The 25,776-nt window shown below is 41.1% G+C and overlaps 1 protein-coding gene across 2 annotated transcripts in view; it reads left to right on the top strand.

Moving 5' to 3' along the window:
- The window catches only part of ASXL3 (ASXL transcriptional regulator 3), a 79,858-nt gene extending 57,812 nt beyond the window's left edge, over positions 1 to 22,046 (top strand). For both annotated transcript variants that reach the window (XM_075826299.1, XM_075826300.1), the window contains 4 exons: positions 1,476 to 1,572; positions 2,368 to 2,473; positions 4,013 to 5,927; positions 17,805 to 22,046. In XM_075826299.1, the coding sequence (XP_075682414.1) occupies positions 1,476 to 1,572; positions 2,368 to 2,473; positions 4,013 to 5,927; positions 17,805 to 21,347 (5,661 nt within the window). In that variant the 3' untranslated portion in view covers positions 21,348 to 22,046. The remainder of the gene's footprint in view (positions 1 to 1,475; positions 1,573 to 2,367; positions 2,474 to 4,012; positions 5,928 to 17,804) is intronic.
- Positions 22,047 to 25,776: the final 3,730 nt, after the last annotated feature.

The following is a 25,776-nucleotide window of genomic DNA, read 5'->3' as shown; positions in this document are numbered from 1 at the left end:
TGAATTTGTTGCCAAGTTACAGGCATTGTCACCTGATAGAGTAGATAATAACAGAAAAAATGTGACCACAAGGTGTCATGTGATCCTCCTAATGCCAGTACTTCTTCCATTATGCTGTTACTTTTTTATCAGTTTTATCCCAGCAACCAACATCACCCATGCAAATAGAGAATACATGTCTGTTACATAGGTTGAAAAAAGACACCGGTCCATCAAGTTCAACCTTTTTCAATAAATTACCCATCATTCATTACATGATTAGTTATAACCCGCAATACCATTCGTCCGTAAATAAACATCTTGGCTTTTCTTAGATGCTGACATAGTATCTGTTATTACTACCTCTTGGGGTAGGGCATTCCATAGCTTGACCACTCTAACTGTAAAGAGCCCTTTCCTATATTGATTGATGTCTGAAACGTCTTTCTTCCACATGCAATGAATGACCACATGTCCTTGGAAAGAACAGATTATGTGCTAGTTCTTTGTATTGACCACACATATACTTATACATGTTAATAATAAGATCACGTCTAAGACGTCTTTTCTCCAAGTTGAACAAGTACAATTTCTCTAGCCTCTCATTGTAAGCGACACCTCCCATCCCATTTAATAATCTAGTCTGGTGTTTCTAATCAAAGAACAAACAAAAATACTTTTTCTGGCTAAGATGAAATTATTACAAGCATGTATTACGAATATGTTTATTTTCTGTGTATAGTCTAGTATACACAAAAGTAGTCTGTGCAAATAATTGTTATATCTACTTACTAAAACTTAGGCCTCATGCACACGACCGTAGTGTTTTTCTGGTCCGCAAATTCCAGGACCGTGTTCCGTGAAATGTCCTCCGCAGTTCATTGGTATGTAATCCGCAAAATGCGGAAAAAAAAAAAAGCCTAGGTAAAACAGGATGACGACAGAACTAGCAACACTTCCGCAAACTGCGGTTGACACACGGAGGTGTACCCGCATTTTCCACGGGCCCATTGACTTCTATGGGCATGTCCGCATCGAATTTGCGGGCCGTAATAAGACATGTCCTGAGTTTGTGCGGCACGGATTTGCGGACATGCGGGAACCCGTGAAAACACGGATAGTGTGTATGGGCCCATAGAAATGAATGGGTCCGCAATTCTCCCGTGCATTTACGGGGGAATTGCGGACGCAAAAACACGTTCGTGTGCATGGGGCCTAAGGCTCTGTTCACATAGGCAGCGGAGGCATGCATCACAATTTTTCCCGTCAAAATGACGATCACACCAGACTGATATACAACAGACCCCATTATAAGTCAGGGTGCCGGTGGTATCCGAATTCTGCACTGTGCGATGTTATACGTTATAAGCAGAAGCTGCTATGCAGATGTGAATAGAGCTCAAGAAAACATTTAGTAGATTAGTTGGAATGTAGAAAAAAGGACTTACAACTATGTTAACATCGCATTCACAAGTCCTCTCCTATTCTCCTTCCAGATGGGAAGTGATGGGGCTTTACGTCTTAGTAACTCTGGTCTAAATAATGAGTTCTTTGCATATGCAGCTCAAGGCTGGAAACAGCGATTGTCAGAAGGTAAATACATTGATTTATTATTTTCGTTAAAAAGGTTATGCATGTGTGTGTAAGTTGAATGACTATGCATGCTATTGTCCATAGGGTGTGGAACTAAAGGGGTTGTTCTGGACTTTTTATATTAATGGCCTATCCTTAACTTAGGTTATCAATATCCGATCAGTACGGGTCCAACTCCCAAGCCCCCCTGCCGATCAGCTGTCAGAAGGGGCCATGGTGCTGATAATTTCAGCCTCTTTATAGTTTAGCAGGCACAGCGGCGTACACTTTTGTAGAACTTTGAGGTTCCGGTCCCATTCCATTGAATTAGACCAAGCTGCAGAGAACCGCAATTCCATTAGGCCTCCGGGCTGCTATGACAACCATCGGCACCCCGAAATCCAGTTGCGGGGGTGCTGATGGGGTAACAGAGGGGCCCCCTCCTCTTTCTAACGGCTTTAATTTTTGCGTTCGCTATTGACCTCGGCATCTGAGTGGTAAAACGGCTGGCATCAGAGTTATCTCTGATCCCGGCCCTTGCAGTGAAGTGTCGGCCCTTGCAGTGAAGCAGACTCAGATCGCTAGCCCGCTCCTTACTACCCCTTCTCAGCCGTGACGTACAATTATGCCACGTGTTGCCAAGGGATTAAAACGTAACATAATGTTGCTCAAGCAAAAGGAGTATTAAAAAAATGTTAATGCTTTCTGTTTCCACATATCAAGCTTTATGTGAAGGGGAAAAAAAAACGTTGCTTTGCATGTGGAAATTGTTGAGTTACAACGGTTATATATATTTATATATTTATTTTTTTGTAGGAGAGTTCACTCCAGAAATGCAAATGCGCATTAGACAAGAAATTGAAAAGGAGAAGAAAACTGAAGTTTGGAAAGAAAGATTCTTTGAAAGGTTTTATGGAGAAAAGTAAGAAATTATGTTTAAACCAGCTTTACTTAGAAAAAAACGCACAAATGATTCTCATAGCCCAAGTATATTTCTTGGGTGTGTGCCTTGTCATTTTATTCCTAAAGGAGAATATAAGTTCTGTTTTTAACACCTATAGAAAAAAACTTGGACAAGCACTGCATTTACAAGTTTCCATTCTATTGTCCTACTAGTCTATAATGGTTAAATTCTGTAAGACCTATATCAATAGGTTTTAACTTTTTATAGTTTTAGTCTTATTGTAACATTCTCTTATTGTAACATACACATGAAGTTAAATCCCAGTATCGAACGACTAATTTAGCTCTGAGTTAATCTCACCTGTAGTTTGCTATTGAGCTAGACAGGGTCTCATTGGGATCTCGTCTATCTCGACAACTATGAGTGATATTGAGCAGCACTGTCTTGTATGAGTCAGTTATTGTTACACTTTAAAATAAGACTCACGTATTTTGAAAGACAGTTGAGGCGTCTATCACTTCCTGCAGCAATGAGCCCCTTGTACAAAGTGGGTATTCTGCCTGTAAATAAAGCTTAAAGATGTTGTATGAGATTTTAAAGTCCCCCCCCCCCCCCACACACACACACACAGACACAGAAACGCCACTACTGTCCAATGCCTGTATCTGGTATTGCAGATCAGCTCATTTACTTGATTGAGGGTGACCTGCAATACCAGACATAACCCCCCAAGACTGGCACTATTTCTGGAGTGGGAGCAGATCTACTTTTTTCAAATCTTCTACAACCCTTTCAATCATTGTGTAATGAAAAATGATGCGCACACTCATGTATGTGTGTCAATTTCTCACTGTTTTTAAGGCCTCTGCTTCGTGTCTGTGCATAGAAACGTTCTTGATTACATTCATAAGCAGGAAGCATTCTCAGGTCATGCATAGCTGTCACAAGTGCACGGCTCTTTGTTTTAGCTATATTTGCATAAATTAAAAAACCCCTTTAAATTTTAGGGGTTGAGTAGGCAAAAGCAATTAATTATTTTTTTGGGGATGAGTTTCCCTTTTAAATTTGGGTTTTCCCATAATCAATATTTATCACCTATCTACAGGATAGGTGATAAATATCTAATCAGTGGGGGCCGACTGCTGGGACCGCTACCTATCACAAGAATGGGCTTACCCTGCCATTCCTGTGAGTCCCATATGAATTGAGAGGTACTGAGCATGCTCGGCCACTGCTCCATTCGTTTCTACAGGGCTGGCGAAGATAGTACTTGGTAGCCCCATAGAAATGAATGGAGCGGTGGCCGAGCATGTGCAGTAAAGCTCCCTTCATATTGGGCTCACAGGGACGGCAAGGTAAGCCCGTTCTTGTGATCGGTGGGTGTTCCAGTGGTCGGACCCCCACCAATCAGATATTTAGCACCTATCCTATGGATAGGTGATAAATATTGTTTTCGAGAAAACCCCTTTAACTCATTTGTTATATATCTTTTTAAATTGAATAGATTTGCAAAGAAACGGAGTCTGTATTAGATGTTAGCTGTTTTTTCTTCCTCAGGTCTGGAATGTCTAAAGAAGACTCTTTACAACTGACTTCTGAGCATAACAGCAGTGAAGATGAAAGCAGCTCACTAGAAACCTCGCTCAGCTTACCAGGTCCATCTACCCAGTTTGAGAACTGCACACCACCTAGTACTGAATCACCACCTAGTATTGAATCACCAGTGATGTTAGAAACGGAAGTTATTGAAGAAACTGTGTGTAACATGGAGCATATTCCATCTAAGGACATCATTGGAGAAACCGCACTGGAAGAGATACTGATATCTGAAGAGTCAGTAATACATGAGGAGATTGCTGAAGAAGTTGAAACAACCATTTGTGAATGCCAAGAAGATGATGATGATAAAGTTGAGTATGAGTTATCTGAAGAAGTGACAAATCCGAATACACCGGATAAGGAAAAAGCGTTGCCTGCAGAAAATGTGGAGTCTTGTGTTGTCATGGAAGATGAAATGATACCTGATGTGGATGAAAAAATAGAAGTAAAATCTGATGACCAACAAGGTGATATGTTGGAAGTTTCAACTGATTTACATGAGTGCATATCTCCATCACCTGTGGTCTCTCAGACTTCACCTATAATGGAAGCTGAACCAGAGACCACGCCAGTGGAGGATTTAAATGGATCAGAGTGTGATGCTCCCAAAGCGGAGACTGACCAGTCATGCGCGGAAGAGGTGGCTCCTGTAGAGATGGAACTGATCAGTGAACCAGATGGACAGTTCTCTGAAACTGCATGCATTTCTGAGACATCATTTTCTTCTCAAAGTCCCGAGGAAGCTTGTGCTAGCCTGACTTCACCTGGAGGTGACCTGCAGTCCGCTTCAGAGGAACCCTATACACCTGCATCTGTTGAAGCTGCTTTTCTGTCTGAAGTTTCAAGTTTTGAAAATGCTGAAACCGAAAGTCTACAAAAACCTTTAACTGAAAGCCCACTTACTTCTGTTGCATCCGATGCTTCACCTCTTTCCGACTCGCCTGTAATATCGGAAGCATCTCCTTCCTCTAACCATCCACTAACACCTGTAGCTTCTCCAGAATCTAATTTGGCATTAACTTCAGAAGCATCTCCAATGTCAGATGTACCTTTAATATCGGAAACCTCTTCAGTGTCTTCCTTAGCACTGACTTCTGAAACTGGACATGCCCCTAATGCACCTGCTAGTTCTGATGGATCTTCTGGGTATAGTCCTGTACCAAATGAACATCTCCTGCTACCACAAGAAAGCTCCCCCACCACATCTGATGAATCACAGTCACCTTCAAAGGATGAGACTGATGGTTACTCAGAAGCCTCCCAAGCAGATACCGTTGGCACTGAACATGAAAGCTCAGAAACCATTAAGTATACTTCTGAAACTCCAAGTTCTGATACATCACTTTCTGAAGACAATCAGAAGCACTGTAATTCTGATTTAGACCATGATAAACCAAACGTAGCATCACCTATTCAGTTATCCCCACCAGACACCATAACTATTAAAAATCATTCTAGCCATTATCGTATTGTTGAGAAAAAGTATTTATCTCCTTCACGAGAAGAATTTGAGGGAACATATTCTAGGAACAATGAGTCTGTTCACTCAAAGTCTCATGATAAACTATATGCATCCTCATTAGAAGTGTCTGAATATTATGAATCTACCAGAAGTAAATCTCACAAGCAGCAGGGAAGCTCCCAAGGTCGGACTGACAGTTCACATTATAAGTCCTATGACCATAATAAACAGTCTGAAGCAGTTTGTCGAGAGCCTGAAATTTCTAAACGAAAGACTGCAGAGCAACATAGTTTTGGTAACTACAAAGAGAAAAGACCAAGAATAGAAGATGATCACCATAGTAGAACGTCTTTAACTCAATCAGAGAGGGAACACCCACCTAGAGAAGAGCCCCGTGTTCCACCTCTCAAGGTAAGATGGCTGATCATATACAATTCTTTTTCGTTTTCATACATTGTGAACGTTATTTACATACTTTACTGGAATTCTTTTTTTCTTATTTCATGTCATCTTGCACAATAAGTTGTTGGGTATGATCTTCTGTAAGCCACTCCCCAAAAAAATAACTTTATTTTTTATTTTTTTTTAAATCTAAACCAAGTTTTTTTTAAACAAATATTACAAAAAACTTTAAAACGTGCACAGATTTGGCATTCCTGTAACCTTAACAACCAGTACTAAACATCTAATGTTATTATTGGTGAAAAGAAAATATTTTTTTCATTCATTCCACTATTGTAAAAAAAAAAAACCTTATAAATGAAGCGCTAATTCATGTGTACCCTGAAAGGATGACTGAAAATTGCAATGCTATAAGTGAGAGCACCATGAGCGCTTGAGACGCATCAGCATATTTTATAGTTGTTGTTTTGATACAGGAAAGATTTTTAACCCCTTCCCGCCGTAGACTTTTTTCAGATTTTCATTTTAGTTTTTTCCTCCCCACCTTCCAAAAGCCATAACGTCTTTATTTTTCCGTCGATAAAGTCCTTTTGCGGGTCGAGCTGTAGTTTTTCGTAGCACCATCTATGGTGCCATATAATGTACTAGGAAAAAGGAAAAATAATATTTGTGGGGTAGAAAATTAAAGTAACAGCGATTCCTCCATTGTTTTTTGCGCATCGTTTTTACGGAATTCACTGCGCAATTAAAACAACATGTTAACTTTATTCTGTGGGTCAATACGATTACGGCGATACCAAATATATATAGTTTTTTCTATATTTTACTACTTTTACAAGTAAAAACCTAAGTGTAAAAAAGAAAATTTATTTTGTGTCGCCAAATTCCTAGAGCCATAACTTTATATTTTTCCGTGGATTAAGTGGTATGAGGGCTTATTTTTTGCGGGATAAGCTGTAGTTTTTAATAATACCATTTTGGGGTACATGGGACGGTTTGATCACTTTTTATTTCATTTTTTTGTAGGAGATTAGGTGACCAAAAAATAGATTCTGGCGTTTACAATTTTTTTTTTATTACGGCGTTCACCGTGCGGTTTAAATAATGATATGTTGTAATAGTTCAGACTTTTACGGATGCGGCGATACCAATTATGTTTATTTCCAAAAGCCATAACTTCTTAATTTTTCCGTCGATAAAGCCGTATGAGGGAATTACTTTTTTTGGGACGAGTTTTCATGGCACCATTTATTGTATCACATAATGTATTTGGAAATGTGGAAAAAATTTGTGGGGTGGAACTGGCCAAAAACTGCAATTCCTCCATTTTTTGGTAGGTTTCGTTTTTACGGCATTCACCATGCTGTAAAAACGACATGTTAACTTTATTCTACGGGTTAATAAGATTACGGCTATACCAAATATATATTGTTTTTTTTTTTTTATGTTTTACTGCTTTTGCAAGGACAGAACGAATTGTTGAAAATGACGTTCTTATTTTTTCGTTGATTGAGCGGTATTCAGGGTTATTTTTTGCAGAACGAGCCTTAGCTTCTATTCATACCATTTTGCGGTACATGGGACTTTTTTTTTTAATCCCTTTTTATTAAATTATTTGAGGGGGAGAGGTGACAAAAAAACAGCAATTTTAATGGTTTCATTTTATTTTTATATGGCATTTACCGTGCCGGTTAAATTGTTATGTTTTTTTTCTTTTATATATATATATATATATATATATATATATATATATATATATATATATATATATATATACGAAAGAAATCCCACAGCACCCCGATGGTTCCAAAAAGTATGTGATTTATTCAGTCAACAGCTGCAACGTTTCCGTCCTGCTATAGGACCTTTTTCATTACCTATTTCCAATGGAGTGAAGAGAAGAAGTCACTGCCAGACACCTCTGGCAGTGGTTTATCTCTTCTGAGAAAAAAAATCTGGCATATCTGATCCTTTTTTCCCCTGACATCTGCCAAAAGGACGTTGGCTGAACACATTAAATGGTCGGTCCCCACACAAGATATAGCTTAACCCATTCCGACTCTGAGCCATACATTTAGGGTGCTGATGGCTGGTAGTTCCCACACAGCAGCACAGTTGTACGGCGTGGAAATGGCACAGGCTATAGAGGCGAGCCGATGCCATCAGATGCAGGTGTAATGGCTGGAATTGGAGCTAGCTCCGATCCTGTTTGTTTGCCACCTTAGATGCTGTGGTCAATAGTGATAGCAGCTTTGAAGAGGCTTTACAGAGAATGGGGACTACCTCTGTATGCCCATCGACGTGGTGCAGTGTATTATGGAAGTGAACAAACAATCATATGTTCATACCATAGTACTAAAAAAATATTGTAAAAAAAAAAAAGTATGAAGTGTAATGAAAAAAATTGCATGTAAAAAAAATCCTTTTTATCCTTACAGAATGCTTTAATAGGAGAAGAAAAATTAAAAAAAAAAAAAAATACAAAAAAGTAGTCTTGCCGCATCTGTAAATACCCGTACTATAAAATGATCAAGTTATTTATCCCGCACCGTAAACTTTATACAAAAAAAAAAGAAAAAACCTAAGATATAACAGAAAAAATGCTGTCTTTTTCTTCCTCTCACTTCTCAAAGAAAGGAATAAAAAGTTATCAAAAGTCTTATATACCCCAAAATGGTTCCAATGAAAACTACAACTCATCCCACAAACACAAGCCCTCATAAAGCTATGTCGACGGAACAATAAAAAAAAGTTATGGCTCTTGGAGTGCCACGTGATTTTCCAAAAAAAGTGTTTATAGTGTGCAAAAGTAGTGTAACATATATATAAAAAATTATATAAATTTGTCGTAATCCTACCAACCCGCAGATTAAATGTTGAATAATGCAGTTGCTCGTTTTTTTCCTCCCCCCCCCCCCCAAAGAAATGAATAAGGCCCATTGCACACGAACGTGTTTTTGTGGCCGCAATTCCCCTGAAAATCCACGGGAGAATTGCGGCCCCATTCATTTCTATGGGGCCATGCGCACGACCGTAGTTTTTACGGTCCGTGCATGGCCCGGGAGCCCGCACCGCAGAAAGAATTGAATTACGGCCGTGTTCTGCGGTCCGGGCTCATTGAAAATAATGGCCGCGATTTGCGGGTGGCTCGCGGCTGACAGTCCGCAGCCGGCCGACCTGAAGATCACGGCCGTGCACACGGCTACGGTTGTGTGCATGAGCGCTAAAAGTTTTGCAATAAATTGTATGTGCCCAAAAATGGTGTCATTTAAAAATACAACTCGTCGCACAAAAAACAATCTATCATATAGCTACGTCGCCAAAAAATAAAGTTATGGATTTCAAAATGCAGAGATGAAAAAAGTAAGAAAAATGCAGCATCTGTAAAATGGACATTTAGCCCATACCCACAGAATATGCCTACATTTCAGACCTCTGGGGCTCGCACCTATCTCTAGAATGGCATGGGGCCCCCTCACCCACCTACCTTGTCTCGCTTTTGCTTCTCTCTGGCCACTGACTGAGGTGGTCGGGCTCCCTGATCTCTGCTGTTTCCGTTAATCCCATAGAGGTGAAATGGAGCTATGTAAACGGCGTAGCATAGCGAGTTATTGTGTTTCCGTACTCCTGACCACCTTGTCAGTCAGTGGCCGAAGAGCAGCGACAGGAGGACGGGAGTCAGGGGGCCCCTGTTCTAGAGATAGGTGCGGGTCCCAGAGGTTGGACCCACATCTATCGGACATTTATGGCATAGCCTGTGGATATGCCATAAATGTCCAAGATGGGAAAACCCCTTTAAGGCCCAAAGTACATAGGCAGTGACCTTAAGGGGGTAAATACATTTGTCTATATATTGATGTTCTACTTGTCATTTGTACTGAATTGTTTATTAAGCGTGTAATTTGTTAAAATGAAAAGCTAGACCACTACTAATTGCTTGAAGAGAATGTGTCGTCTAAAAACTCTCACGAACTGTTTCATCAATACATAGCCATCATAACTCATAGAAATTAATACAATTTTGAATTGCATTTGTCCTTCTAATTGTTGAATAGCAATTAAATGAATCTCACTGGCTAATTATGCAATGCGTTATGAAAAGAGCCATTTGTTTTTTTACAATTATTTCTTTGAACGTTTCAGAATGTTTTTATTGTGTATTGGATAGAAATTACAAGGTCAAACAGGGCTTCTAAGTTCGGAGAGAATTGAAGGGTTCATTTAATAGTAAAAACATTATGACGTAAATTGACATTTGATGTGCTTGGACTTATTTAACCCTTTTAGGACACTGCCTGATTTGGTCTTGTGGATGCAGCCGATTTTCTTTATGTTCGTGGAAAAATTTGATCAATAAATTCAGTGTTTATTTGTTAACACCAAAATTTAGACAAAATGTAAAAAAAATAAGCATTTTTATCAATTTAAATGTATCTGCTTGTAAAACAGATAGCAATACCACACAAAATAGTTGTTACTAAGTAACATTTCCCATATGTCTACTTTATGTTGGCATCGTTTTTTGAACATCCTTTTCTTTTTCCAGGACGTCACAAGGCTTAAAACTTTAGCAGCAATTTCTCACATTTTCAGAAAATTTCCAAAACCTATTTTTTTGTGGACCATTTCAGTTATGAAGGGCCTTCTATATTAGAAACCACCATAAGTCACCCAATTTTCAAAACTGCACCCCTCAAAGTTTTCAAAACCGCATTTAGAATGTTTGTTAACACTTTAGGTGTTTTACAGGAATTAAAGCAGTGCAGGTGAAATTTTTAAAATTTTTTTTTTTTAGAAAATCCATTTTTTTCTCCAACACTGAAGGTTTTACCAGAGAAATGCAATCAATATTTATTGCCCAGGTTCTGCAGTTTTTATAAATATCCCACATGTGGCCCTAGTGTGCTGATGGACTAAAGCACCGGCCTTCTTTTAAGGCTTTATTCAGACGAACGGGAAAAACGTCCGTGCAACGCGCGTGATTTGCACGTGCGTTGCACGGATCTATATTAGACTATGGGGCCGTGCAGACATGTCCGTGATTTTTACTCCGCGTGAGTCCGCTGAAAAAAAGTCACGACATGTCCGTTCTTTGTGCGTTTTGCGCGAATCACGCACCCATTGAAGTCAATGGGTGCGTGAAAACCACGCATGTCGCATGGAAGCACTTCCGTGCGAATAGCGTGATTCGCGCAACATCTGTCAAAAGGATTAATGAAAACCGAAAAGCACCACGTGCTTTTCTATAAAATGGGAAGAAGGAAAAGAGGCTGGCACTGCTGAACCCGCACAATCGGAATGGGAGTATGAGAAATGGCTTTCTTTCTATTTGGATAATTGCAGGTAAGTTGCCACGGAGTTGCTTATCGAAAGTATAGCACAACCAGCTAAATATAATGTAGAAGAATAATCGAGGCACTCACCGGAGCTGGCAAAACAATTTCTTTATTTCAAAAGATCTCTGTCAGGATGTGGAATTGCCTACGGCCGTTTCACGTGCGTACACGCTTTCTGAAGGCCCTGAGAAAGCGTGTACGCACGTGAAACGGCCGTAGGCAAGTCCACATCCTGCCCGAGATCTTTTGAAATAAAGAAATTGTTTTGCCAGCTCCAGTGAGTGCCTCGATTATTCTTCTACAATATATTTACCTCGTGCTTTTCTGTTTACAAACATCCAAATGGAGTGTCATAATGATGGTTGCTGCGCGAAAAGCACGCAGCCACGCATCATATGATGCTGCCACACGGAGCTGTTAAGTGGCTTGGGACTTTTACTTTTAGTTTTGTACAACATTTTTTTTTTTTTACTTTTTTTTTTACTTTTTACTTTTTTTGTCCCCACTAGGGACTTGAAAATCCAACTACTTGATCGTTTTAATAGAACCCTGCAATACTTATGTATTGCAAGGTATTATACCTGTCAGTTTCACACTGACAGGCAGCGTATTAAGTCCTGCCTCTGGTAGGACCTAATCGCCTTACGTAGATGGCAGACCCTTAGGCCTTTGTTAGGCCTCCGGTTGGCATAGCAACCATCAGCACCCCACAATCGCATCGCGGGGTGCTGATGTTTTAACTCCTCAAATGCGGCTATCGCTATTGACCACCGCATTTAAGGGGTTTATTGGCGGGGATCACGGCTGTGATCCCGTCCGATGTCTTCCTTCAGTACTAATGGCTGCTAGTAGCAGCCAGTACTGAGAGATGCCGGGCTGCGGGGAATACCTGTGTTCTCCGTCAGGAGCACATGTAGATTAACGGGTATCGCCATTCCAGCCCGGGGGCCCTAATAAGCCTTACTTTTAATTATATCACTGGCTTGAGTTTATTGTACTGTTTTATGTACCAACTATGATAATGCTCTCCTTTTGTTCTTAAAAATTCAAATAAAAACTACAGTCTTTAAAAAAATAAAAGGGACTGTAACGTAGTTAGGAATGGAGCCAATAGTCACCAGGGAACAAGCCAGAGGATGAGAACAAAAACCTAGCAAGAGAACAGGACGAGGGACCAGGAGTAGGAAGATAGGTACCAGGCGACAAATCCAAGAAGCAAGACAGACGCAAAATCCAATAAGGGGGCCAAAGTCGGGGTTTGGGAAAAAAAAAGCGAGACTAATTATGTACCTTTAATTTCCCACGCGGAGTCCAGGCCCAAGTCCCCTTTGTATAGGCGACCTGGCCGACATCATCAAGAAGCATCGGTTGAAATAGCGGGGAGTAGCAGAGCCCTAAACTGGAGGAGTAAGAATGTAGCTGCCAGGAGAGAGCATTTCTGGAACAAGAAGAGGCAAGACAGGTTGCCTAGCAACCTGACGCGATCCACGGCTGCAGCCCCACGGTCGTCAGCGGGGACCTGCCTCTGGAATGGGGAGAAATTAGTAACCGCCCCCCCCCCCTTCTCACTTAGGGCACCTCTTCAAAGGATTTTGAAGACTTGAGGTTATTTCAAGCAAAATTTATTTTTAAGCTGTGGAGCATGAACGCAGAAAGTGGCCAGTCTCTGGTGTTTGCTCCTTTCTGGGTTTGAGCAATAAGTGTTGAAACTACCTGAGAGAAATTCTGGATGAATTTACAGTAGTAAATTGGAAATCCGAAGAATCTCTGAACAGCCTTGAGACCACAGGTTGAGGCCAGCTCTAAACTGGAGGGATACTTAACTGGATCCATGCGAAGCCTCCCTAAAGAAAAAAATGTAGCCTAGGAAAGGAAGTTCTTATTTTTCAAACGGGCATTTCTCCAATTCAGCATACAAGATATTCTGATGAAGTCGTAGTAAGATAAAGCGAATATGCAACCTCTGGGTTTTCTGCCAGAGTATTACATAGCTTGAAGGGCATCACCAGATATTCATAGTGCCCATCGGTGTTGAAAGCGGTCTTCCACTTGTCACCTTGTTTGATCCAAATTGGATTGGAGGCCCCACCTAGGCCTGATTTGGAAGAGTAGTTCGCTTTCTTAATGCAGTCGAACAACTGATATCATTGGAAGTGGGTACCTATTTTTCATGTTGACTTATTTAGTCATTACAAGGCCTCAAGGATCTGTCTTTTTTTTTTTTTACAAAAAATAATCCAGTTTCGGCAGGAGAGGCTCCCGGATAAATCTGCTCTCCAAATTCTCCTTGACCTCAGACGTTGTCTCAGTCTGTGGTAAGAAACGTGGATACACCCTAGGAGACTCATGGTCAGGAAGAAGCTGAGTGGCACATTTGTAGGGACAGTGCACAGGTAGAGTCTCTGCTTTTTGCTTAGAGAGAACATCCGCAATGTCCAGATATTGAGACCGCACATCAGACAGAGGAGAAATTTACATGAGCAGAAGTAACGGAGGAAGGGCCAGATCTGGGACACACTGCTTGTAACTCAAGGATCCCCAGATGGCAATCTGACCGTACGATGAATCTTTAGTTTGAGAGTGCTGTCTGGGCCAGGATAATCCCAGTAGGACTGAACTGCTCGAACGAAGGAGGACCAAGAATAATAACCACGAGAGCATTCCTTCTCTTGGGATCTTTCCCAGAAAGAAATATTGACTCTAGTAGCTACGGAAATCAGGAAGCCCAGGGCTGGGGGAAGATCTTTATCTCACAATTCGTCCTTCATATGGCCCGATAATCCATTATAGAAGGCTGCCACCAAAGCTTCATCGTTCCATGCCATTTCTGATGCCAAGGTACAAAATTTGATGCATATTGACTATTTGTAGAGACCCTTAATTTTAGACGTAAAAGGGCAATGGCATCAGAGGAGGTATGACCAGGTTCCTCAAAGACTCTCTGAAATGTAGCCTGGAATGTCGTTAGAGAAGACATAACCGGAGATTGTATCACTCCTATGGAGTTTACGCCCAAGCCAGAGCTTCTCCTGAGAGCAACAAAATCACATATGCCACTTTGGTATGGTCAGAATGAGAACAAAGTTTAAAGTTTATGGTACATTGGTTAATAAATCATCGACAGCCCTAGGATCCCCATCATATCATGGAAATAGTGGTAGGTGAAGAGGAGGGGCTGGTGGGATGGTAACAATTGAGGCTTACTGTACCACCGTAGCAGCTGACAAGAGCATAGACTGTCGGTTGGAGTGTTCAGCTAACTAGAATGTCCTCTAGTTCTTGTATAATTTCTCACTGGCAGGAGGCTTTTCTTGTCACCTGTTGGGTCAGTTCATAGATGTCTACTGTCAGGGGAGTAGTGCAGGGAAACAGTGCTCTTGGGATCCATGACCTGCAAATACTGTTACATTTGTCACGGGAAAAGTGTATTCTCTAAGCCACATTTGGTTTGGCACTGGCTAGATTAGGCTGCGGAGTGTAAGGAATCTCCCTGTTCTTCACCCTTAACCCTTCAAGGAGGCATGGACTTTCTTGGTCGGATTCCCAGGTAGTGATCCTCAGAATTTTGACCGATTCACATCGGTTGAACTGAAGCGTAGTCCGTATACGACAAGCCGGAGGATAAGACAGAAAAATGTAGTAAGAGGACGAGCAAAAGGTCAGAACCAGGAGTAAAATGGCAGCTACCAGGCAACAAATCCAAAGAACAAGACCGAAGCGCAATCCAATAACGGGACCAAGGTCAGAGGTTAAGAACATAGAGCGATACTAATGATGTACCTTCATTTCCAAGCAAGAAATTCATGCTGAAGGCCCCTTTAAATAGGCCACCTGGGCCGGCGTCATCAATATAAGCCAGTTTCCATAGCAACTAAATAGACGCAGCAGGGAAGAGGAGATTCGCAGACTGCAGGAGCAGGACTGTGGCTTCCGGTAGAGGAGAAATTGAAGACCGGTCATATCTAAGAGACTTTGCTGAGAACAGAAGGACTCCCAGCGGGCAATCTGACTCGACAACCAGTCTATAGATGGGGAGTGTGGTCTGAGCCAGGGTAATCCCACTAGTACTAAACTGCTGGAAGCAAGAAGGACCGGGAAGTATAACCGTGAGAGTGTATTTTTGTTTTTTTCTTGAAATCTTTCCCAGAAAAGAATATCAATTCTGGCAATGATAAATAAGGAAGTCTAGGGCTCAGGGAAGATCTTGACCCACAAATTCATCCTTGATTTGGCCCAATAATCAATCATAGAAGGCCGCTAACTCCACTTCATCGTTCCACGCCAGTTCTAATGCCAAAGTATGAAAATTGATGGCATATTGACCGTTCGTGGAGACCCTTAATTTCAGAAGGGCAAAGACATAAGGGAAGGTATGACCAGGTTTCTCAAAGACTCGCCAAAATGTGGCCTGAAAGGAGGTCAGGAAGACCTAACCGGACAGAAGCGAAATCCAATAACAGTGCCAAGGTCAGGGTTAGGAATAAAAAGCAAAACTAATGATGTACCTTCATTTCCAGGCAAGGACTTTATGCTGGAGTCACATTTTAAATAGGCTACCTGGACCAACTTAATAAAAAAATGCCAGTTGCCATAGCACACAGACAACAGCAGGGACGAGGAGAACTGAAGAAGCAGGACTGTGGCTCCCAGCAGAGGGCATCACTGGAGCGAGGAGAGGTAAGTCGGGTTGCCTAGCAACCTGGCGCAGCTGAAGCCGCACTGCCAACAGGGACCCGCCACTGTAGCGGAGAAAAGTTTAGTAACAATTAGTAAGGTTAAAGAGGCTCTATCACCAGATTATAAGTGCCCTATCTCCTACATAATCTGATCGGCGCTGTAATGTAAATAACAGCAGTGGTTTTTATTTTGAAAAACGATCATTTTTTAGCAAGTTATGAGCAATTTTAGATTTACGCTAATTAGTTTCTTAATGACCAACTGGGCGTGTTTTTACTTTTTACCAACTGGGCGTTGTACAGAGGAGTTTATGACGCTGACCAACCAGCGACCAATCGGCGTCATACACTTCTCATTGTTCCAGCCCAGTGTGATTGTGCAGTGAAAGAAGCTGGGCTGGAATAATGACAAGTGTATGACGCTGATTGGTCTCTGATTGGTCAGCGTCATAAACTCCTCTGTACAACGCCCACTTGGTCTAAAGTAAAAACACGCCCAGTTGTCTATTAAGAAAGTCATTAGCATAAATCTAATATTGCTCATAACTTGCTCAGAAATTATAGTTCTTCAAAATAAAAACCACTGCTGTTATCTACATTACAGCGCCGATCAGATTATGTAGGAGATGGGGCACTTATAATCTGGTGACAGAGCCTCTTTAAAAGTTAGTCTACATAATAAACCACTTCACTATAGATCAGCTATAAATATCCTTCTCGTCCATTTCACTAATCGAGCTTTGTATTTCACTGGTTTATATGTGCATTTGTAAACTTGCTAATAAAAGATTATGAAAGTGGTAGATCATGTATGCTAAATCTTGTGTTGTGCATATAACCTATTTAAAGAGGCTCTGTCACCAGATTTTGCAACCCCCTATCTGCTATTGCAGCAGATCGGCGCTGCAATGTAGATTACAGTAACGTTTTTATTTTTAAAAAACTAGCATTTTTGGCCAAGTTATGACCATTTTTGTATTTATGCAAATGAGGCTTGCAAAAGTACAACTGGGCGTGTTGAAAAGTAAAAGTACAACTGGGCGTGTATTATGTGCGTACATCGGGGCTTGTTTACTACTTTTACTAGCTGGGCGTTCTGATGAGAAGTATCATCCACTTCTCTTCAGAACGCCCAGCTTCTGGCAGTGCAGATCTGTGACGTCACTCACAGGTCCTGCATCGTGTCGGCCACATCGGCACCAGAGGCTACAGTTGATTCTGCAGCAGCATCAGCGTTTGCAGGTAAGTAGCTACATCGATTTACCTGCAAACGCCGATGCTGCTGCAGAATCATCTGTAGCCTCTGGTGCCGATGTGTCCTCGCTCGTCTGACACGATGCAGGACCTGGGGAAGTGACGTCACAGCGTGATCTCTCGAGAACACGGCTGTGTCTGCACTGCCAGAAGCTGGGCGTTCTGAAGAGAAATGGATGATACTTCTATACACAACGCCCAGCTAGTAAAAGTAGTAAACACGCCCCGATGTAACGCACATAATACACGCCCAGTTGTACTTTTACTTTTCAACACGCCCAGTTGTACTTTTGCAAGCCTCATTTGCATAAATACAAAAATGGTCATAACTTGGCCAAAAATGCTCGTTTTTTAAAAATAAAAACGTTACTGTAATCTACATTGCAGCACCTATCTGCTGCAATAGCAGATAGGGGTTGCAAAATCTGGTGACAGAGCCTCTTTAATGCCTAATTAAAAAGAAAAAAAAATGTATGTTTTGTCATACAATGTAATAATTTGAACTAGATAAATATGGTAAATTCTATCAAGGCATAAGAATGAGTGTCTTAAATATGTATGCAATTGGTTGGCTTAATTGTGTTTTACTGATACCAGTGTGGTCTTTCTTGTTTTTGTAGATACAGCTGTCAAAGATTGGACCGCCATTCATCATCAAAAGCCAACCCGCTCCCAAGCTTGAATCTAAGATTTCTTCTAGTACGTCTGTTAGTGGTGGAAGGAACACTGGAGCAAGAACTCTTGCAGATATTAAGGCGAGAGCCCAACAAGCCAGAGCACAAAGAGAAGCAGCTGCCGCTGCAGCTGTAGCGGCAGCTGCAAGCATAGTTTCTGGGGGTGTTGGAAGTCCTTCTGAAAGCAGTAAAACTAGAACGTTGGCCCATATAAAGGAGCAAACTAAAGCAAAGTTGTTTACTAAGCACCAGGTGAGAGTCTGCACACAGCAAATTAGTAGAGATGGAAAAATAAAAGAGTGTCTTCCAGAATTTGAAGTGCCAACTACTTCCGATGCAAAAGTGGAAGGTTCGACTGGTGTTATCATTGTAAATCCAAACTGCAAATCTCCTAGCAGCAAGTCAACCCTCCACCGGGACTTGACTTCTACATTAGAAAAATCCCTCAGCTCTTCAGCATCATCAGAAACGGACTCTGATGCATCAGTGCACAGCTCTCATGAAAATATTTATGTGCCACATTCCAGCGACAAAATTGTTACATCTACCTCCACTGAAGATTGCAGCGTGCCAATGCAATATAATAAAATTAGAAGTTCAGTGTCTGTCTGCGCCTCTGCTAATGCCACCTTTAGGAGTTCACTTGATAAATCTGCTGTCCTAAAGTCTGTTGAAAGTGAAAACACTACATCATCTGTATGTAATTATAATATGCTAAACCCCATTAAGGAAAAAGACATTCCTTTCATAGCTGTTGCACCAAAATGCACTGATGACACTAGCAGTCATGCCTGTGTCGCAAACTCCCCTGCATCTGTTGATGACAAACGAATGGCGGTAACAACTAGTAATGTTAATCCTTACACCACTGTGCCAATTTCATCCATTGGGAGTAATCTGCCAAATTCTCTTTCTAATTCAATGGTTAATTCACTAAAAGCCTCATATGGTACAAACTCCAGGCACCCTGATAAATTAGCTGCCCACACATGTGACGAAGATAATTCTGTAGGTGTGTGTCCTTCTGTCCAAAGAATGTCAAATCATGAGGAAGTTGGAGGAGATTCCCACGGCAGATCCTCTGCTCCACTGTACCCATGCTCTAGAAGATTATCGATGAGTACTGATCCTTCGGTTGCCAAGATACACCTTCATAATGTAGATAAAAACTGTACTAGTAATTTAATAGGACTACACAATAAAACACTGCCTAACACTTTAATACAGACCAATAGATCTATTCCATGTAAAGTGATTGTTGATCACTGTACAACTCCAAACGCTTCTTTCCCTTTCAATACTGAAAATGCAGAAAATGCGGATTCTCAGAATAGGTTTGGGAAATCTGAGCCCTCTATTCAAAATAAAACATGTCCTCAAGTATCTGTAATTAGTAGACAGGAAAATCTTCTCAATGAGAACACGGCGCACATGTCCAACTCAAACATTGTTAATCGATTAAACAGAGATGAAAGAAACAAGAGTGCTCCTTGCCCCAGCCTTTTGGAAGCAACTTATGTGCAACAAGGAAAACGAAGTGACTCAATTTCTTGCCAACAAAATTTTAATGAGCATCTACATAGGACACCTTCATTCAAGTGCAGGCCAGATAACAACCCCAATTCTGAGTATATTTCTAATAACAGAATATGTTGGAGTGACAAAGAACAAATGAACACTGACAAAACGGCTAACAACCATTTGAGTGCACCTAAGCACATAGAGTATTCTGAAGAATACATTGTAGATAATATTAAGCGTGAACCTGGGAGTTACCCACATGTGTCGAAAATGATTGTCCGTTGTCCTTTGGCAAACTCCATTCCAATCAAATCAGAACGAAGTGATTCCAGCAAGTCTTTTGGAATGAATACCGAAGGATTTTCATGCCAGAACACTACGCAGCAAGTATGTGACTTGGATATAAGCTTGCCTTCATCCAAAACACCACTCCATGTTGCTAGAGAAGAACATTTGTCATTGACGACAGACCCTATGAAAAGGGTCACGAATTCAGGGAATGCGAGCTGTCGACTCTCATCTGTTGAAGCAAACAATCCCTTAGTTACACAGCTGCTTCAAGGCAACTTGCCTTTAGAAAAAGTTCTGCCTCAACCCAGACTAGGTGCAAAGCTAGAAATTAGTAGACTCCCTTTGCAGACTACCTCTGTGTACAAAACTGCATCTGAGAGAATGGTGTCTGAAAACACCTCTTGCTCCCCTACCCTTGATGGCAAAGTCTATCCACTAGGCAGTCTAAACCCCTTGCAAGTGAGAAAACGTGAAAACCATCCTAAGAAAAGGATGGCTAGGACTATGGGTGAACATGCCCAGATCAAGTGTGAGTCTGGAAAGCTTTCAATAGACACCGATACAAACTTATCATCGTGCATGATGGGTTCTAATATGAACCCTATGGGTCAAGGGCAAACATTTAAGCAGGAGTGGATGAACAAGCATGTGGTTCAAACCAGGATTGCACCTAGCCCAGAAATAAAGCAGCAAAAGAGGCCACTGCCTCCTTGTAGCTTCCAACAAAATGTTTTTAATGTTGATAAAAATGGCAGCTATCACCCAGAAGCTAGTACCTCACATAGGCAGCATTACTACCAAATGCCCGTGGCTCAGAGAGGTCAAGGTTCTACAGTCTATATGCCACCAGGTGTGGCAAAAGCCCAGACAGCTAACAATGCTTTTGCTTTCAATAGGCACCCGGAGCAGAAGGTTTTGGGTGAGGCAAATGTTCCGACTCTTCCTCATCGAATGGGAAATGCATACTCCCCAAATGTTCATATTAAAGAAGGCGATGACCTAAGCAATGCCCAACAGACTCTGCAACATAAATTTTTAGTGCATCCTTCCTTATCCAATTCAGAGGTCCCTTCTGATCAAAAGCAGCCAGCAGTTACTATGGAAACCACTAAAAGACTTAGTTGGCCTCAGCCTACGAGCATCTGTAGCAATATAAAGTCTGAGCCCATCTCTTTTGAGGACGGTTTAAACAACAGCTGTGAACTGACCATGAAACAATCTTCCTACGACCAGAGTGAAGTTAAAGAACAGTTAAAAGCATTCGCCTTGAAAAATGCAGATTTTTCTTCTTATTTACTTTCTGAGCCACAAAAGCCTTTTACTCCGCTAACTGCACAGAAAACACAAACACAGCAGCTGCCACCGCCGCAACAGCAACAGTGTGGGAATTATCCAGCAATTCATTTTGGTAGCACAAGCTTCAAAAGAGCAGCGTCTGCAATTGAAAAATCTATTGGAATTTTAGGGAGTAACTCTAAGCCTGCATCCGGACTCGGCAGTCAGAACGCTCTGATCCCTGCACAGAAATATGCTGACAGCAGCAGTGCAGATGAACTGGAACTGAAGTGTTCATGCAGGCTGAAAGCCATGATTGTGTGCAAAGGTTGCGGAGCCTTTTGTCATGATGACTGCATAGGTCCTTCAAAATTGTGTGTAGCGTGTTTAGTTGTTCGATAGAGACTAAATCAAAGATGGAGTGTCCCTTTATAGCCTACATGTCTTCAGCAGGAGCAGGAACATTTCATCATTTCACATTCTTTTCATGCTTTTCCCATTTTCTTTTGCTTTTACTTTTTTTAAGTACAACATTGTCAGTGTTAAATTTCATGCTACAAATCTGTAGATGAGACAAATGTTTCTGCTTAAGAAATGAATCTCAATTTCTTGTCACCCTGTTAATTTATTTAGAATTGTTTTACTGAGGTGAAGCTTTTGTCCTGTTTCTCAATACAAAGCACCTGCCATTATTTCTGTAAATTGGAGACCATTCTGATTTTCGATGGATCTTTTATGATCATATGGTTATTTGGCTGATCGAAAGGGTCTGTGTAATACTTGCTCAGCGAGCTATTTGCTCACCCCCACATAAGACCATTATAGGGTAAGATTTCAATTAAGCCAGCTGTTCTGTCTACTTCACACGGACAGTTTGTTTAGTCGTATGGAGGATTAGCATCTCAATTCTTCACACGATCAATATCAGTTGAGCAAATAAACACTGCCTAATATTCGGCTGCATTGCTTCAAATCCAAGTGTAATTTCAGTCACTTAGCAATACTGCCATAGAAGTTGTCTGTGAACAGAGTAAGGCTTCATTCACATCTGCGCCAGGGTTCCGTCTTAGCTATCTGTCGGAACGGGACCCTGACTGACGCAAACGGAAACCATAGGTTTCCATCACCATTGATATCAATGGTGATGGATCTGGTACCAATGGTTTCCGTTTGTCTCCGTTGTGCAGGGGTTCCGCCGTTTTGACGGTATCAATAGCGTAGTCTACGCTATTGATTCTGTCAAAACGACGGAACCCTTGAACAACGGAGACAAATGGAAACCGTTGGCACCGGATCCGTCACCATTGATATCAATGGTGATGGAAACCTATGGTTTCCGTTTGTGTCTGTCAGGGCTCCGTTCAGACGGAAAGCTCCAATGGAACGTCGGAACGGAGCCCTAGCGCAGATGTGAACGAAGCCTAAGGCAAAACAGTCTGTCAGAATGTATGAAACGTGTAAGCTCCAAATTCAGCAATTTAGTTATTGGTTATTTATTGACACCCTCCCCCCCAAGTGGGCGGTTACATTTCCAAGGAATGCAATGGTACCAAGCTCAACATGAGTGAAATTATTGTGCAACTAGTAATCTGTTATGTAATACAATAATCACTTGCCAAGGGCACAAGTTGGCATTATGTGTTGCAGTTCATGTTATATTTCTAAATAACATCCACAATATTCTTAATTCCTGTGTATTGTAGATGACTTCCATATCTCAAGGCAGCTTGAGGATTTGCAGGCATATACCGCACACTACACTAGGATTAGCCTGAGAAGATAGTTTTGGTTTATTTTAATTTGTTAGGCCCCATGCACACGACCGTAAACTCATCCGCAATTACGGCCCCATTCAGTTCTATTGGCTGCGGACACCTTTCCGTATCGCTATGGATGTGTTTCTGTGCCGTAGAACTGTGCTGGGAATTATGGAGCGTGTCCGTTTTTTTCCGTGTTTTACGTGCCGTGCTCCCATACTTTGATTCGGGCCATGATTTTGGGCACGGCTGTGCGCATGGGGCCTTAGGATATGGATATATGAAGGCTTATTTCAGAAGCTGTCTGTTTTAAGTTGCATTTACCAACAGCTTAATGATTGCCTGTTGTGTAGGGCACACATTTTTTTAATTTATATTTGTGGAAGTGGACAATAGTAGCATGTGCTATTACATGCGTGTAAGTCCGTTTTTAATTCAATGCTGTATTGATAATGGAAAAAAACCAAAAGATAGTTGAAAACTAAAGGGTTGTTTAGGATTAGAAAAGCCGGACTACTTTCTCCCAAACCACACCTATCCATGGATTGCGTGTGGTATTGCAGCTCAACCCCATTTATTTTAATGAAGCTGAGCTACAATACCAGACAGAACCCATGGACAGGTGTGGCACGGTTTTTTGAAGGAAGCAGATTTTTTTCTAATCCAGTACAGCCCCTTTTAAAGGCTATGTACACTCATACCTATTTACATTTTTTGCATTGTTTCAATGCATCTAAAATAGAAAATCAAGCAACTTATCCTTATCCTAGCTTTTGGTGTATACAGCTCCTATGCAGAGCTGCGTGTCTCCATGGTTAATAACTTCAAACAAACCCAATGTGTTAAGGTCCTATTACACAGCCCCATATGGGCCATGAAAGTGAGCGCCGATCAAGGAGCAATGATTGGTTATGTATGGAGACAAGCGATTGCTACTACGATCATTCGTCCCCATATATTTCATTACATCGGGAGCACATCTCTTTACACAGGGAGATGTGCTTCCAACAACTATAATTAATGCATAAAAGAGCAAATCAGCCGATGAACGAACGTTTGCCCGTTCATCGGCTGATCGTTGCCCTGTTTACACAATCCAATGATCGGGAACGAGTGTTCATATGAATACTCGTTTGCTCGACCATTGGCCCATGTAAAAGGGACTTTACTCTTCTATCTCGCCCCTCTTTTGCTATCTGTAGGTTAGCGAGAAGAGGATGCAGAAAGAGTGGAGTAACACATGACTGCAAGATCAGACTACACACAGGCTTTGTTTGTAGTCTGTTATCATGGAGACACACAGGTCTTCATGGAAGCTGTATATACAAAATAGTTGGGTATTTCAATATTTTATTCCAAGACTCTACTAAATTGCTTCTTTTTTTTTTTTTTTATTATATGCATTAGTGAAGTAAACAATTTGTTGCAATTTATTCCACTTTTCAGTATAACAATATTTAATTTGAATTAATTTAAGGATATAACCGTGAAACAATTAGAAGAAATGTCCCTTGGCTAAAAATGCTTTTATCTAAAGCTGGGAGCAGTGAAATCATTTTTTGTGTTGTAGCTAAGATAGGATACTTCATTTTATCCATAATACGTAAGATGTTCAGTTGAATGTAAATAAAATTTGAATGGGTATCCAACCCCTGACAACCCCCCCCCCCAGATGACTCCAAAATAGTAAAAGTAATAAACATTCATATACTTTTTCTTGACATCCCCTGTCACATCTGTTGTAATTCTCATGGCGATAACATGTCCAACAGTTTGGCAGTCAGTCGCCACATACTGAAGATTGATACCAGTGGGTGGTTTCTGTGGTCACCTTATCGCTGCAGCCTAGTAAATAAAGAGTGACAGAGATCACAAAACCCGCTGTGGGACATTTGTAAAGGCAAGTATGTGACTATTTGTAATTCAAGCCATATGCAGCTAGTACTGGGGTTTTCAAGGGTCACAAAACCTGCTTTAAGGTTCATTCACATAATACTGTAAAAACATTTTAAGGAGATCATGCTGGAGCACAGGTGCCATAAGTGAAATGCTGAATAAATAAAATCTACATTTTTTACTCATGGGGTGATAAGTGGAGGAAATGGAATAAAATTACAAAAGAACCTGATAGACCTGCTGCTGCTCCAGTGGTCCCTGACGCTCTTTTTTTGCCTTGCACTAATGACATTCGTGTATACCCAGCGGTCACGCGGGTATACGTGCACGTCATAGTTGCAGCTAGATAAAGCGCTGCGGCTGGTCTATTAGGTTTTTTTTGTTGTTGTTTTATGCCATTTCCTTCATTTTTCTATTTTTTCTGTATCTCTGGGGGGGGGGGACTTTTAATATGTTTATCATATATTTTAGACACTAGTGGTTATCGGTGACCATTTATTGAACTCATTATACGTTTCTATGTTCAAAGGAAAAATAGGTTCCCAACATGGCTTTATGATATTTTAGTATTCTTTTCTTGAACTTGTCAATATTTTGTGTGCTAATTCACACAAATGTATTAAGGCTCCACCTGCCATAGACTACTTTGGTGCCCCAAATACCCCTGTATGCCTCTGATTCACACGTCTGCATAAAGTGGCTTTTTCTCTCAAAATAAATATCAGACAGAAAATTATGGCATTTGTTTCTATAGGAGAATAATGCCATAATACAGCGCCATACGCAGCACCATACAGCAACACACAAAGTGCCTTTGGCTCCATAGTACACAGCCACAGATTCTATACAGGCTCCGTGCATGCGGCCATGTACTCGAAACCCTGTGAATTGTTTCTTAAAGTTTGCCCCATAACCTATAATTCAAATTCACACCGAACAGCACAAAAATGAAGAAGCATTGAGAAACAATGTAAACCAACATGATTCTTCACAAATGCAAACCTTTGCACCCAACAAATACTGCCCGGCTGGCATTAGTTCGCTTCTGAAAAGTGTTTTGTTTAGCTTCTGTATTTTGTTTTTCCCATTTGCCTTTTCTCTTTTCGGCATTTCTAGGTATGTTTTGCTAAGTAACACTTGACTGATCACCTGGCTCCTTTGCTTAGAATTAACTATTT

This window comes from Rhinoderma darwinii, chromosome 5 (assembly GCF_050947455.1).
Source record: "Rhinoderma darwinii isolate aRhiDar2 chromosome 5, aRhiDar2.hap1, whole genome shotgun sequence".
NCBI classification, from domain to species: domain Eukaryota; kingdom Metazoa; phylum Chordata; class Amphibia; order Anura; family Rhinodermatidae; genus Rhinoderma; species Rhinoderma darwinii.
The sequence above is the reverse complement of the archived record's forward strand: the minus strand, read 5'-3'. Positions and strand labels throughout refer to the sequence as shown.